At 30.3% G+C, this 16,707-nt stretch overlaps 1 protein-coding gene across 1 annotated transcript; it reads left to right on the top strand.

Annotated features, from left to right (window-relative positions):
* The first annotated feature begins 9,886 nt into the window (after positions 1-9,886).
* LOC130815363 (SPX domain-containing protein 1-like) lies at positions 9,887-13,859 on the top strand. Its single transcript, XM_057681811.1, has 3 exons — positions 9,887-10,409; positions 10,757-10,886; positions 13,217-13,859. The coding sequence occupies exons 1-3, from the start codon at positions 10,089-10,091 to the stop codon at positions 13,660-13,662; spliced, it is 897 nt and encodes a 298-aa protein (XP_057537794.1). The 5' UTR covers positions 9,887-10,088; the 3' UTR covers positions 13,663-13,859.
* The last annotated feature ends 2,848 nt before the right edge of the window (positions 13,860-16,707 follow it).

Raw genomic sequence — 16,707 nt, 5'->3', positions numbered from 1 at the left:
AAGTGCGTACGTTTTTATTCATCATCAAATAAGTTCTGTATGGACCATAGTTATCAGAATCCCGATTCTGATCTACGATTCTACGATCTTACGATCCATAAATAGGTGACCGATTCGGATCTTAGGTAGGATCTTAATGTGATAGAATCGAATGTGATAGAATCGTGCGATCCTACCACCTAAATTCTTGAGCTAAGTAGGATCATAACATGATTCTACGATCCAACGATCCGATCCTACAAGGGTAGTTTCAATCGTAAAATGTTTTCGTATAATACAAGTTTCACTTACATATAAATATATATTTAAGATAATTATATCAATACCTTTATAATATTCAAGTTTTTCTTAATTTACAGTTTAAAAATGATTATTAAAATTATTTTTTTTATAAATTAATAGATAAAGTCAAAAAAATTTTACTTACACCTTAAAACCTTAAAAAGAGAACATATATAATTGATAATAAGTGATCCAAATAACATTAATGCATATTTGTAGGATCACACGATCCGATTCTACCGATTTCGATCCTACCCCCCTCCTAGGTAGAATCCCGATCCTAATAACCTTGGTATGGACGCATTTTGTCGCGTAAGAAGTCGTGTAACGTTTTTACATCTTGTGGTGTGTGGAGCGGTCTATATAGCTCCTCCCCAAATGCATAATTAAATAGTAATTAAGCTAGGCATTGATGCTAGGATTTATAAGCAATTACATAGGCTTTTGAATGTGCATTTGAGTAACACAAAAATCAGAAAAATACATTCTAAGCATCCCTATTCAAAAAGAGAGGAAAAAAAGAGAAAAAAAAATACTAAGTGTGGTGTCGGGTGTTTGAGTTCCAATTCAATGATCCTTCATTTGTGAGTTTCATGAATACATAATTCTTTAACAAAATTTCAATTTGTTAAAAGAATTTTGTTCATACCTATATTTCATTTAGTTTTCATTATTCATAATTCTTTAACAAAATTTCAATTTGTAAGAAGAATTATGTTCATACATTTTATTAATATAATTTCCATGAATTGATAATTCCTTAACAAAATTTTAATTTGATAGAAGGGTTATGTTTATGCTTTTATTTGTTATAGATTTCATGAATTTAGCAAAATTTCAATTTGTTAGAAGAATTATGTTCATACTTTTTATTAGTGTAGTTTTCATGAATCAAAACTTTTTAACAAAATCTCAATTTGTTAAAAGAATTATGTGTAGGGATGGCAATGGAATATGAATGATACATTAAGAAGGGGAATGGGAATCAACAGCCGGAAGGACAACATCGGCAACAAAATCAGAATAACAATAGAAGGCAAGACAATCATCAAACTGGGGGAAGTAATTACGGTAATAATGGGCAGAGGTTTAAACGTCAATTTAACGGGGGACAAGGCCAGGTGGAAGGAAATAAGGTTGAAAATGCAGAAATACAATGTGTCAGTAACCATTGAGGAGGAATGAATGTTTGATTGGCTGGTAGCGAGTATCTATGGTCAGCTCAACGGCGGCTGATCAGGTGGCAGATATGGTTACAGTTACGTTCACCACCCATGTTATATATGTTAATGTATTGTTTGATTCAAGTTCCACGTGTTCTTTTATTGCTAGAAGTAGGGTGGAAGGATTGAATCTAGGGGAATTTGAAAAAGTGTCTTATACAATAGTTGCCCCATCTGGGAAATTGTATAGTTTTGATAGGTTATATAAGGACATGCCCCTAAAAATTAGAAGAATTGTTTTCCCTAGTAATTTATATGTGTTAGACAAGAATGGTTTAGAAGTAATTTTAGGAATGAATTGGTTAGGAAAATATAAGTCTACTATTGAATGTAGAGAGCAGAGGGTGATGTTGAAAAGACCACTGGAGGAGGACGTCAGATATAGGAAGTACCCTAAGGGGCCTAGATCGAACCTAGTGTCAATCTTAGAGTTACAAAGATTAATAAGACAAGGACATCCCTTGTACTTATGTCACATCACTCAGAAGGAGAAAAAGGAATTAAACCCTAATGATATTGCGGTTATGAGAGATTTGGTGGATGTGTTCCTTAAATAAATTCTCGATATGCCACCTCAACGAAAAATCGATTTCACGATCGACTTTGTGCCAGAACAGGAAAAATTTCTAAGGCCTCGTATTGCATGGCTCCAAAGTAGATGGAAGAACTGAAGTCTCAGCTTAAACAACAGTTGGACAAGGGTTATATTCGACCAAGTGTTTCAACATGGGGCGCTTGTAACACCCCGGCCCCTCGCATCGCCGGTGACTACTCATGGAGACTGTAGAGTAGCCCCACAGAGCAACACACGTCTTTCTAATGCACTTTGACCTCACTCGTGCGTACCTAGGAAAACTTCATCTCCAACAAGCACGCTTAACTGTGGAGTTCTTAGAAAATAGGCTCCCAATGCACCGTGCTTATATGAGTTCTTAGCAAGCACGCTTGTACGTAACCTATATAATGCACTGCATGAAGTCTCTGACGTATACTGATTTATGTTTTTTGGAACGTGTAATGATGTTGTCATTTGACAACTAGTAGGTTGATTACATGTGGGATTGGAAGAGTGAAAAGTGGACACTAGAACCTATAATTGAGCAATCCGATGCATTTAATTATTATTATGAGTTTGAGGAAATTAAATTTATTTTTCTACCGCAAGTACTTTACATTATAGACATTAATTAATTTTGATGAGGTCAGAAGGTTCTCGAGTTGTAAACTTTTTAGACTTCCACCGACTTACTATTATTGATGTCATTTATTTTTATCTTTGTCACTAGACCCTCGTCAGTCCTAGAATTCGGTTTAACTTACATGTCCGGCGTGTAACCCGGAATTCATATTTACATGTGAATATTCGGTTCACTTTAACTCGGATTATTACAATATTTATTTTTTAATCATTGTTAAGGGTCAAGCTTATGTTGTAAGATGCAGGCTTGCAGGTAGTATCAGGAATCACTCTTTCTGATGATCGTTTTTGAGCCGAGAGACTCTTTGGTTGTATCCTCCTTAGCTTTATGAGTATGGATAGTTGTCTTCTTTTCTTCACTAAACCCTGATCAAAGTTCCTATGAATAAGATATAGTAGGTATGTTGTTGATGATTATAAGATATTATGTCCCCTCTCAATAATTAAAATTTTTCAATTGAATTTAGCACATTCTAATTAAATAATTTTTGCATTGCATAACTAACTAATTAATAACTTCTAAAGAAGCAGATAACTAGGTAATTAATCATATGTAGCTTATTACTTCTTAGGTTATTTTTTTTTTGAATCATTAGTTAATTAAGAGTCATACGACATCTACATTAGAGATACAAATTAGCAAGCACATAACAACTTTAATCAAAGATATTTTAAATTAACAAAACTATGATCATCGTACATGAGATCTGACAATTCTGAATATCCTCTTCCACTTCTTAGGTCATATTTGATTTGAAATAAATATTTATGAGAGAATTAAAAATTCAATAATAAATACTCACTCCATTTCTTTTTATTGTTCCCATTTACTTTTTGCACAGTTTCAATGCAAATTTTAAACCTCAATATCTTTGTATACACATAATGTAAAATATTGAAAAATACATAATAAAAAAGTTTACATTAAAACGAATTTAACAGATCTTACATGAATATATTTATCTTCTAAATATGTGTTAAAATTTTAATTAAATTTCTCTCTCCTTAAGATGAAATATTCTAAATAGAAAAAACATTAGAAAACGGAGGGAATACAAGGTTATTAGAGACAAAATCAATAGTATAATTGTTCTTAAAGTCAAGAAATAGCTTTAAAGTTATGAAAAATATGAATGGATAATTAGTCCACTCATTTTAGGTTAAATAATTATCGGAATATAATTATTTCCCTTCTCCCCTAAAATAAGATCATAATTTTCTTTTTTCATCTTTCTCTTTATTATACCTTTGTATCATGGTTTCTTCAATTCATATTTATCCACCTCTTCTTAACTTTATTTTCATAATTTAATTTTTATTTTTTCCTTTAAATATTTACTCTTATAAAAACATCCCATTAATCTTATAGAATATCCTAGATTTAATTAAAAAAAATTACAATAAAAATGTGAATGTAATGTGGGAAAGAGTGATACCCAAAATCCAAATCAATAAGACTCCATAAATGGAGACAAAACCTCACCAAATTTAAGACACCCTGTGAGCAAGATTATAACTTTATTAACGGTTGAAAATAGTAATTATAAGATAATTAATCATTAAACATTAAAAATTTTAAAATTAATACTAAGAATTAGAACAAATTAAGTATTGCAAGTGGAATACAAATGTATCATCCCAACAAAGGCCTATACAAACATGACAACTAATTATGTTAGCATAATATGCTTTAAAAAAAGGATTTAATTTATTCCAATTAAAAAGACTTAATCATATAAAAAATAACACCCATGAACTCTATTACTTTGAATTCTTCAAACAGACAATGAATTCATGTTAATTGGACAAAAAAGTTAGAAAAATTCATATTCAAAAACATCACTTTCAAGTATATTATCTCTCAAATAAACAATATAAATCGAATTAAATATATAAATCTGCATGGTATCGAGTATCCTAGTACGTACAATAAAACTCATATTTAAAAACTTCATATTCTTCCAATTATGTTCACATACAATACCTAACAATTAAATATCATATCAGAAAAATATCTTAAATATACAGTTCATAACTAATACAAAATAGTTTCATACATTCATACTCTCATACTTAAGCTGAGCACTGAAACAAAATAACCTCATCGTATTTGATAAAGTCAACCCATAGAGTTTGATCTTGAATCATTCCATGATCTCACAACAACTTGTTCAACAACATATATTTAGTTATAAACATGATATGGATAATGAAAGTTGATAACTTAGACGAAAGAAATGACAAATTTAAAGCAAGAAAATGTGGGATTTTGGGGTTCAATAATCAAAGATGTGTACGGTGATTTAAGAATATACTCTCTAAGATCCGGACCTTCTTGGGTATTGTAAAAACTAAAAAGTGATGCTAAATCATATGCTTATTTGCTTGCGTTTTCATCATTGCTTTTTCTTTCAACTTTCCGAGTTTATAAAATGCTTTATTCCCTTTGAATTTGCAATAGATTGAAATGATATCAATGAAGTTAAAAGATAATTTAAATGTGGATGAAAATTTTATAAATAGTAGGTAAAATAGATATTGAAAATTCAATCTTTTATCAATCAGTTAGTCTTTTGAGAGAGAGACGTATTTTAAGCTCAGCCTATTAAAAATCAAGGCCTATTTATTGTATTCTTAATGTCTACTTAAATTATGCTTAATGCCTACTTACCGTATTTTTAATGCCTACTTTCAATATCTTAAATGTCTACTTACATCATTCCTAATGCCTATTTAAAATATTTTAAAAAATATATAATGAGCCGATTCAATTAGAGATGGTCTCTCACAAGAATTTGTATTTACCAATTGTATAATATGATTATTTTCTAATAATCTAACTTTTAGTCATATATTTACTCACAACATATCATAACTAATAATAGATAATAATAGGGTATTTTGCTAGCAAATTAGGACATAAATTGAATTATTTACAGTAAAATTAAATTATTAAAGAATAATTTAAATGTGAAATTATTCATAACGAACCAAGTATATTAAAAAAAAAGTATATGCATATTGAATAGTATGAATCTAGTCCATTCAAGACGTTCCCTTAAGTAAATTGTGTAGATTAGATTAAAAATAAAAGAAAGTAATAGAAGATGTGTGAATAAAAATTGAATTGCTATTTTTATTAAATTTTTAAAATTTTATTTTGGGAAATGATCATAATATTTTGATAAACTCTCATCAACATTTTATTTTGTAAAAGCATGAACTTATTATATTTCATTATTATATATTAACAATAAATTCAATCAAGTTTTAGTCTACTTGTTAATTTTTACTATTTCTTTCATTAATTTACAATCAAACTTAATAAAGTGGAGAATACAAGATGTAGTAAATCCATTCTCTTATTATTTTCCTTTCAAAAAAAAAATTCTCTACTTATTTTGGACTATTTTTTTTATGATTTTTCGTTTATCTTTTTCTAAAATTATTTTTCAAACTTTATTAACGGAACTTAAGGAAATTTTTTTAACAATAATACAACTTTTTACTTATTTCCCTACAATAATACTAGTTTTTAATTAATCATAAATAATATCAACTTAGAGAGATATTTTCCTAGAATATCCTAACTTATTAAAAATTAAATTATAGAAGATTATATGCTAAAAATTGGTAAATTAATTGATAAACTAAAATTAGTTTGATTCAAAAGTTAGTATTATTATAGAAAAATAAACAAAAAATTGTGTTATTCACAATAATTTTTCTAACTTTTAAATATATTTTATTATATAGGAGTAATTTTCTTTGGGAACATGTCACCACTTTTGAAGAGATGCCTGTTTATTAGTATTTTTTTTTATTTAGAGATATGTAGACGGAATTTTTTATTGATTGGTGGGGAAGTCAGCATATTCTTATGCTCACAGAATTATACCGTGCTTATTTCAAGCGCAGTTGACGGTCCAATCAGCCCAGCTCAGCTCAGCTAGGCTCGGCTCCGCTAAAACTGGCTTTGTCTAGATGATCTCTTGGCTTGATGATATTTTGTCTTCCCTTATCGAAGTGATAAATGAAAAAAATACTTATAAATTTTGGTAGACAGCTTTTAGAAATATATTAAAGATAAAATATATATATATTTTTAATTTCGTTAGTTTTATTATAATGTATATTTTTTATTATTTATTTTTTATAATTGTTTATAGTACATGTTAATAATTACTTTAAAAATTATACAAAAAATAATTGAAAAAAAAAAAAAAAAAATAGGACTATAATTTTTCAAAAGTTAGTTATTGACTACACATAAAATAAATAAGTACTCCTAGTTATGATTAATATATAAGTATAATCTTGTTCTAGATTTTGATTTTTTTTTATAGGAGATTTTGCTTTTCTATTTCAGCACAAAATTGGAGTTATATAAATAAGTACTATTCTAGAAACAAAAAATATCCTTTTTGATATAAATATCTTTCATCAATTAAAAGAACTGTTGGTCATTTCAGAATAATTTTTAGCTCATGTTTCAAGTAATTCACAAGTATAAAGACCAAATTTTAAGGGCCAAAAGTAGCACTGATATATCTATTGTTAATATTTAAAGTGGCCAATATCATAATTTATTATCAGAAAAATTACCTTGAATAATACGAACTTTCACTGATTTTCCTACAATAATACGAATTTTTAATTAACCATGAATAATACGAACTTTAATGCATATTTCCCGCTAGCATACCTGACCGGTTCTTTACCTAGAGAAACGGTAAATTCCCCATTTCTTCATTATGCTAGCGGGAAATATGTATCAAAGTTCGTATTATTCATGGTTAATTGAAAGTTCGTATTATTGTAGGAAAATCAGTGAAAGTTCGTATTATTCAGGTTAATTTTTCCTTTATTATTTTTATAAGTATGCAGATTTATAACTAATTTTAGAAAATGCGTGGAACTTTTTTTCTTCAGATTATTATTATTTTTTTTTTCTAAAATTGCTAACTAATGTTGCTTTTACTCTTGATTAATTTGAATTCTTGATTGGAAAATTGTCAAAACTATAAAACAAAACCTTTAAAAATTAAAAAACAGCTAACAATTTTTTTGTCAAATTTTTTCTCTGTCAAAAATTAACTAATAAAATACTTCTATAATTTTTGTTGAGGAATGTCAGATAATGATTTTCATCCATTGATCGTCAATTGCAGCATTTAATAATTAAAATTTTTCATCCAAAACTATATTATTTAGTTTTTTTTTTTTACACAAACTTTTTTTGTTTTTGACTAAAAACTCTTTAATAGATATATTTAACAATTTTCACAATTAATTTCACATCTACAAAGAGTACTCCATCTACTTAAAAAGTTAAAACGGATATTTCATGATATACCACTGAGTTTCTTCGAAATTCACCATATACCACACAAAATATTTTAATTCACCATATACCACACAAAATATTTTAATTCACCATATACCATTGAGTTTTCGTCCGTTAGCACAGAATATCATTAATGGCAACTGCCGTTAGTGTGCCGTTTGTGGTAAATTATTAATTCACCATATACCATTAATTTTATTTTTTTTTGCGTCAAATACCATTTTTTGCGTCAAATCTGACGATAGCTGAAAAATGGTATTTAACGCAAAAAAAATAAAATTAATGGTATATGGTGAATTAATAATTTACCACAAACGGCTACCTAACGGCAGTTGCCATTAATGGTATTCTGTGCTAACGGACGAAAACTCAATGGTATATGGTGAATTAAAACATTTTGTGTGGTATATGGTGAATTTCGAAGAAACTCAGTGGTATATCATGAAATATCCGAAGTTAAAATTATTAATAAGCGTTGTTGTAGATTAACTCTGCAATGTAATAGCTATAGTTGTTCTATACTCTACAATTTTTAGTGGAGCAATTTTGAAATAAATTCAAAAATAAGTCTTTGTTTGTAATTACTTTGAATATTATATAATATACATTAAGCATAATATAATTTGCAAATATCTTTCAAAATTGTAAGTTTGTTTTTAGTACCTATAAAATAAAATGATATTATAATCATCTCAATTCTATTTATAATTAGTTAATAAATTATCAAAAACTTATCAAAGGCTCTACAAATAAAAGGGTTAAGGCTTAAGAATATAATATAAAATTGAGGTAATGTATTTTATTTTTGGTATAGTTGTTTATCACAAAGATGATATTGAACTTAGCATCATATTCTTTTCAAAAATGACATCATATAGAGATCTATTTTGATTTTATTTCGTATATGAAAGTGATATGTATAAATCTTACTTAAATATGACTCTAATTATTGAATCACAACTTATCAATTGAATCAATTGAAATTCATTCACAATACATTTTATATTTTAAAAATTACTATTATCGTACACTCAGAAAAGTACGAGTCTTTTAAAGTCATGCTTATAAATATTTAAATAAAAGCAAGATATATTCCACGGATATACCATTATTTTAACATAGGCATACTTAAACAAAGAATATTACTATAATATTATAATCCTATAAGCGGTGAAGCCCTCCCCTAAATTAGGGACGCCATCCACCCCTTGCTTTTTCAAAAGAAGTCCACCAAAGAACATTGAAATTACCTTTATTTTAATACTAATATCAACATCCCCACACCAAAACACGATTATTAATAAATTAATCAAAATTTTGCTTAAAGCACACCTTCATACACCTTCATACATATAGCACAAGACCAGAATATACGTTACGTATATTATTTAATTAGTGTCTGACGTTACATTTTTAAAAGATATTCTTTTAGTAATGTATCAGTATCAAAATATACTTACTTACACTGAAATGACATAGATTACACATTTAAACAGTCACAGTACTACAACCTTATACTAATAGAAGCATTATTCTATTGTAATATGAGTACTTTATTTGCTAAGATTTCAAGATAAGAAACAATATATAAATGTAAAATTTAAACATAGATTGAGGAAGATGCCATAAACACAAAAGGCATATTCCATTGAGAAGCTTCACACCACTATTCCAACTAACTAAACTAACCCTTTAGCCAACTCAAGCCACATCACAAAAGCCAACCCAATAGGAAAAAAGAGTTTTAAAAAAAAAAGAAAAAGAAAAAGAAAAGGAAAGGAATAAATTCAAGAAATATATTTGTTGTAATTTTGTAAATACCAATCAATTAAAATAAAAATGGATATTCGCATGCAACAATTTCGAATATTCTATTCTTCATATACATGACTCGAATTTTGCTTTCATCTTACACTTTCATCTTCTTCATTTTTTTACCTCAAATTCCCATCTTCTATTTCCTCAAACAACTTCGAAAAAAAAAGCCAAATTTCCCCCTTTTTTCTTGAATCTTCGTCGATTTTTTGTGGATTATTCGATGAAGTTTGGGAAGAGTTTGAGTAATCAGATCGAGGAAACATTGCCTGAATGGCGAGATAAATTTTTGTCATACAAAGATTTGAAAAAGAAATTGAAATTGATTGTTCCGAACAATAATAATAATAATAATAATAATAATAATAGCAATTATGGAGATGATGAGAATAATAATGATCGTCCGATTAAGCGGCAAAAGTTTGACGATGAAGAAAGTATGACGAAGGAAGAAGTTGAATTTATTGGGTTATTGGAAGATGAACTTGAGAAATTCAATACATTTTTCGTTGAGAAAGAAGAAGAATATATCATAAGATTAAAGGTAAAAAATCAATAATTTTAATAGATTTTCTTATTTAGGATTTGTTTTATTGAGATGAATTTCGCTCGAATTTTAAGCAAAAATTATGGGTTTTGGTTGAAAATTATGCCTTTAACGACGTCTGTTTTGATATAGATCTGCTAGTTAATTTTTTGTTTTACAATTCATGTGGTACTTTTCCTGTCGTTTAAAATGAGAGGAATTGTCGTTCCGTGATTTTTAAGGGACTATTGATTGGTGCTAGAGAGTATGTCCCAATTTCGGGATCGTTAATTGCTAGTTGTCAATGAACTACTGGTGATTTGGTGTGGAAATTGAATTTGGTTCTGTTTTTTTGTTGAGCATAGGAATTGCAAGAAAGAGTGGCGAAGGCGAAGGCTTGTAATTATGAAGAGATGCTCAAAATTAGGAAGGAGATTGTGGATTTTCATGGTGAAATGGTTTTGTTGGAAAATTATAGTGCTCTCAACTATACAGGTAAATTTCATGTCTACTCTCTTGATTTCAAGCTGGTGACATAGTGACGGATTTAGAAAATTGTTGCCGATTGTAAAATTTTAATGGAGCTAAGTAATTAATTTGGTAAGAAATACTGGGAAATTTGTTAAAATATACCAATTGACCGCACTGATAAGGAATATCAAGATACTACATGGGGTTATTGGAAATTTGTTAAAACATAATACAAAATAGCCAAGTGATTTCGTGAGCTGCTTGATTGGATCAGTTGCACCTTTTTATGGGTTTATTATATGCTAGTGTATAGGAGTTAGTGATGTAGCAGTAACAGTAGTAATTTGTATTTTAAAGACAGGTACCGTTGTAATCGATGCTTTCTTATGCAAGAATATTCCACTTGATTAGCTAAGAACGAACAAATTGGGTAAGAGTTGTTTGAATGTGGACGTGAAATGCGAAATTGAGATGTCTTTTTCTTGGATTGATGTTTGCATACTGTTGCCTGTATTGACTTGTAATGTAAGAGAATATAGTAGTTGTTTGCAATAGCAATCTTGAAGGCTTAAATGTTGTCAATGAGAGCGATTTTATGTATGTTAAAATGATATTTGGTTGAGAAGTTGTATTTCTTCTTATAAAATTGATAGATTGGAGTATCGTTAAATAGAAAATAGTGAAGTGATTTGGTAGTATCTTGGCTTTGTGTGTGTGTATCTGTTAATTCAAGGCCAATGGTAATGTTTCTAGGATGATGAAAGGTCTTTGATGACAAATCTTACTTGTCAACAAGTCAAAGAGGGGAAATCTTGCTATATTTGTTAAATTTGGTGATTTAGTATAAATATCTGACTATGTTCAACTGTTTGACGAATATTTTGATACTAAGAAAAAGAGAAATAACCTTACATTATTATTATTATTATTATTATTGTTGAATTAATTATTTTGACTACTTGTTTGTTTCAAGAAATGGTATTTGGTCACAATTTTCATACCTCTTGTATTCGGAGTTATTAATTTAAAACAAAAATACTTTAGTAGTTATTTTATGTTATATTTTGTATTGGTATTACTTAATTTGAACTTGTCTTTTCAGTTGTTTTGAGTTTAAAATTGTTGTCAGTCAAACCTAACAAAGAATAAATTATGTGGTCCCTGACATGCGTTTAGGTTTTTAAAACAAATAATTTGTTATCTTAATTGCTTTTATTCTATAAGGTTGATATTTGATACTCCTAGAGAATGGAGAAAGTGAGAGAATATAGATACATTTTATAGTCTATTCTCTTTTCTTTTCTTTTTTTTTTTTTTTGTGAAGACTATTGCAACTTTTCGTTTGATCTTTATTAAAATCTATTTAACAAGATTGGAAAGATGGCATTTTAACACATTATGATGGGAAGATATTTAATAGTCTTGGTGTGCATTATAAAAGCAGTTTTGGGATGAAAGTAAAAAATGGTTAAGTTACGTACCAACATTCCATACTATGTTCGATAAAATTTGGCAGGCAACTCTTAATTGACACGAGTGTGAATTTCTGTTGGCGCAAAATAACCTGATTCAAGTTACTTTGATATTGCCTTGCCTTACCTAAATAAATAATAAAATCGATATGAAGATGGAGTGTTGCCTTGCCTTGCCTTCATAATCTACAGAACACTTCAATTTTTCACCTTAGTGATCTACTTTAAGCTAATTGCTCTCTATGTGTATAGTCTCTTAAGTTGTCTACCTACTTTGAGCCTTGAGCTCCTCACGCTGTATATCAATTTTCTTTAAGTTGACTTAGTACACTGTTTATATTACATTTATTTCACCATTATTGATGGGTGAGGCTCTTTAATAAATAGCAGTACCTTTGAACCCAGAGAAAGTAGATATTACGAGAGTCTTAGTTGCTAGTTGAATGCCCTCAAACGTAAAGGCCTAAATTTACTCTTCTCTTTTTGAATATCTATGATATTTGAACCAAACGTGATTATCAACAAATTCCGTGACTATGAAATTGCTCTTGATAGAACTCTGGCCTTTGTAGTGGTCAGCTCAGTACCTCTTGATGACTTCTGGTTCAGTGTGACTAAATTGCTTTGATGCTTCTATACTTCTATACATCAAGGATTAGCAAATGTAAAGCAATATTGTTATTTCTTCCAACTTACCATGTCTTTGACATTGACCATTAAAATGTGTGCTTCGTACCAATTCTTGTGTTTTACGATAGTATCATTTATGTGTTAAGTTGCAGGAACTTAACTTTGGTTTGCTTCTATTTCTACTCAGTACACAATCCCCTCAAAAATGCTTTCATAGTGTTCCTATCAACTAATCTGTCCTCTTGGTTACAGGTTTGGTGAAAATTCTCAAGAAGTACGACAAAAGAACAGGTGCCCTGATTCGCTTACCCTTCATCCAGAGGGTCTTGCAGCAGCCATTTTTCACAACTGATTTGATTTACAAGCTCGTCAAAGAGTGTGAAAGAATGCTTGACCTTCTCTTTCCCACTGACAATGAGCCAACAACCGCCCCTTTGCTCGATGGTGAGGAGAGGTGCGAGCCTACTACAACTCCCGCCACTGACAACAACAGGCTGCTCAAATGTCCAAAGGAACTTGCCGATATAGAGCAAATGGAGAGCCTTTATATGAAGAGCACAATCTCAGCATTGAGAGCTTTGAAAGAAATCCGAAGCAAAAGCTCAACAGTGAGCATGTTTTCGTTGCCTCCCCTGCAACTGGGAGGCTTAGAGGAGACATGGAAGAAGATACCTATTCTCGAACAAGTAGCCAAGTAGCCGGAACCTTGTTCTATAGGGGATTAGGCATCGCTTAGTTTGTGTATCTTTTTCTTCCTGCGTGTGTTTTGTCCCTTCACTCTTGTGTTAGCTACTACTAACAACAGATGTAATACACATAATTTTACTTGAATTACCACTGTCAGATATTAGAACGGTTGTACTTGAAAGTTCAAAAATTGTTTCAATGTTTTAAACCCAAGTTAAAAAGTACTTTTCATCCGTTGATCCAAAAATAATACCACAAGAGCATAGATGTCCTGCTTCTTGGCAGTACCAAGTTGGTATTATTGCTTAGTGCTAACACTCACTATCATAGATTTGAACATTTATTTGAGCCCAGCTCAACACTTATCCGGTGCGGTCCTTAACCGGTTCATTGCACAGGTGTGGTACCAATTACCGAGGTTAACATAACATATAAGTAATTAATAAGATAAAATTGGCACAGGGCCCCAAAATTTACGAGACGGCCCTTAATTGGAGATTAACCGTGAAACCAAAAAGATTTGTTCGCTTGCAAAGAATGCGGATCTCTAAAATGAGGAGGATGAATCAAAAATGAAGTGTGATTTGGAGAAAATTTTCTAGGGTTCATACATTGTAGATGAATATGATGATTTTTCCGAAAAGAAATAAAAGAATATAAGACCATTATCAATTAAACCTTTAATAAAGCTCTTACCGACCCAAATTCTTTTATTTCAATAGAACTCCTATTCACCCTTAACCCTTATTCATTCCCATCCTTTTAAAACCCTCATGATTAAAGGCTGGATCAAGGTTCCCAACAGGCCCCAACCCAATGCACTGATCTTATATTTTTCAAAGAATTCATTTCAATGCATTATATGAAGATGTCGGATTTGTGATAAAAGGAAAAATGTGAGAAAATGTATGATTAAAGTTTTAACACCACATAAATGAAATGATCAATTTAAGAAAATTAAACTACAAATAATTCTTATTACCAATATTTAGTACTAACAGTCAAACAAAACATTAATATCAAATACTTTATTAACAAATTGTACATTAAATTTGATCTCTCAAAATAGGATCAAATTGTATTATTGCTCATGACTACTCTCTCTAAACAACAACAATCAATAAGAACAACATTAGTGTTTTGCCAAACTCATAAAGCATAAACCATTTTATTTTCCTCATGCTTTTTCCAGTTATTCATTTGCTTCTTTGCTAATTCAATGAAAGTATAACCTTTGGCATCTCATATGCAGTATAATTGCTTAATCTCTGGTACTTTCTTGAATACGATAGTACATCAGCTCTAGCATACTCAACAACAAGGTTAAGAATACTCCGACCTTCTACATTGACAAAGAATGTATTTCACCTACACATTTCTAATAATAACATTATATTTCAAACGAGAGATGAACACAATTTTAAAAAAGGACTCAAGATGCATTATGGTGGCCGGATAAACTAGGCGTAAGAAATGGAAAATTTGAAATAAATGAGATTATTTATCTACTTAATTCCAAATATAAGATTCGGGAAAACTTATGTCCCAAAATAAGCTTCCGTACGTCCAAGCCTAGCCTCGGGTAAGTTGCTGTTACTAACAGCGAATAAGGGGAAAAAAAATTAAAAAGTTGAAAGTCGCTGTTACTAACAGCGACTATCAGGTTATTACTTTTCCAGACATCTTCTTCCTCGGTTCATTTCGCGTTTTTGTTTTTCGTTTGCAATCCCTACGATTTCTCCTTCTTCATTCCAACCTTTTAAGAAACTTCAATCCTTCAACTAAAGTCATCAAATTTCAAGTTTGTACCAGTAATTAGTGTTGTAGTCTTCCTAGATCGACCTAAGGTAATTTTTTTTGTGTTTTTTTTCATTATTCGAAAAATTAGGGTTTGTTGTGTTTTAATCAATTTTCACATTAATGTAGGTTGACAAGCTTGCAATTAAGTAATTCTTCTTGATCTACAGCTAATTGAGGTTCGTTTTTATTATAAATTTTTTCATTTGGTGGTGATTTTAAACTGTATGTCATGTATAGTGGGCATTTGCACTTGAGATCTACGATTATGTCAAATGTAGTTGTTATTTACATTGATCCTCATTTTTAAAAGTTTGTTCCAGAATTTGTTGTTGAATGTAAAATGTATAGTGGTCATATATTTATGAACTTGATGGTGATGTTGATTTTTTATGTGTTGTTGTAGAAATGGCTTCATTTCGTGTGACTGTTGTATGCTTTTGGAATGGTTCAATTCGATCAACTAGTAACAATGTTAAGTTTGTTGGGGGAAAACGTAAACTGTTTGCATGCAACTCATACATGGATTTGAATGAATTTAAACATTTTACATGCTCTAGGATTGGCATTGACACTACAAGAAGTACTGTTAATTTAAGTTTTAAATACAATCTGAGTGGAGATTTGTTAGCTTTTCCGGTTGAGGATGAGGAGGCTATAGATGCAATGTGGGAGTATTTAAGGTCTACCCCTAGTCCTTCTTTAGAGTTATATGTAGAAGAGGGTACCCCTAGGGAACGAAGATGTGAACGTTGTGGAAACAAATGCATTTATGAATATAACTTCTTCTGCCCCTTCTCATACGCCCTTCCCTACCCAAGAAACCGAAAATCCCTTTATTCCATCTTCCTCTTATCCTTGTAATGAACCCAATCAAGTTCAATTTCAAGTGTCAAATGATGTTACTTTTAACTTACAAGATACAAATGAGCCTTGGGATGATGTTAATAGTGAGAGTAATGAATTCGTTGAGGCTCCTTCTGAGGACGATGTGGGTGTTGATGAGGAGGCTCTAGCTAATGACATGACCTTAGGAAACATTCCCACAATCGTTGCTCCTACACCCTATACACTGGTTCCTCCTCTAGATGAACACTTTGAGGACAACTCTTGGAGGTCTTGGGATTGTGATACAACCTACACCGACGAATGAGAGTTTCAAAAGGGTATGATGTTTGACAACAAGGATGCCTTGTTGGACGCTGTTAGATTGTATCATATTCGTAGGAACGTTGAGTACCGAACTGAGACTTCAAATC

Source organism: Amaranthus tricolor, chromosome 6 (assembly GCF_026212465.1).
Source record: "Amaranthus tricolor cultivar Red isolate AtriRed21 chromosome 6, ASM2621246v1, whole genome shotgun sequence".
Taxonomy (NCBI): Eukaryota; Viridiplantae; Streptophyta; class Magnoliopsida; order Caryophyllales; family Amaranthaceae; genus Amaranthus; species Amaranthus tricolor.
Note: the sequence above shows the minus strand (reverse complement) of the source record. Positions and strands in the feature narration are given on the sequence as shown.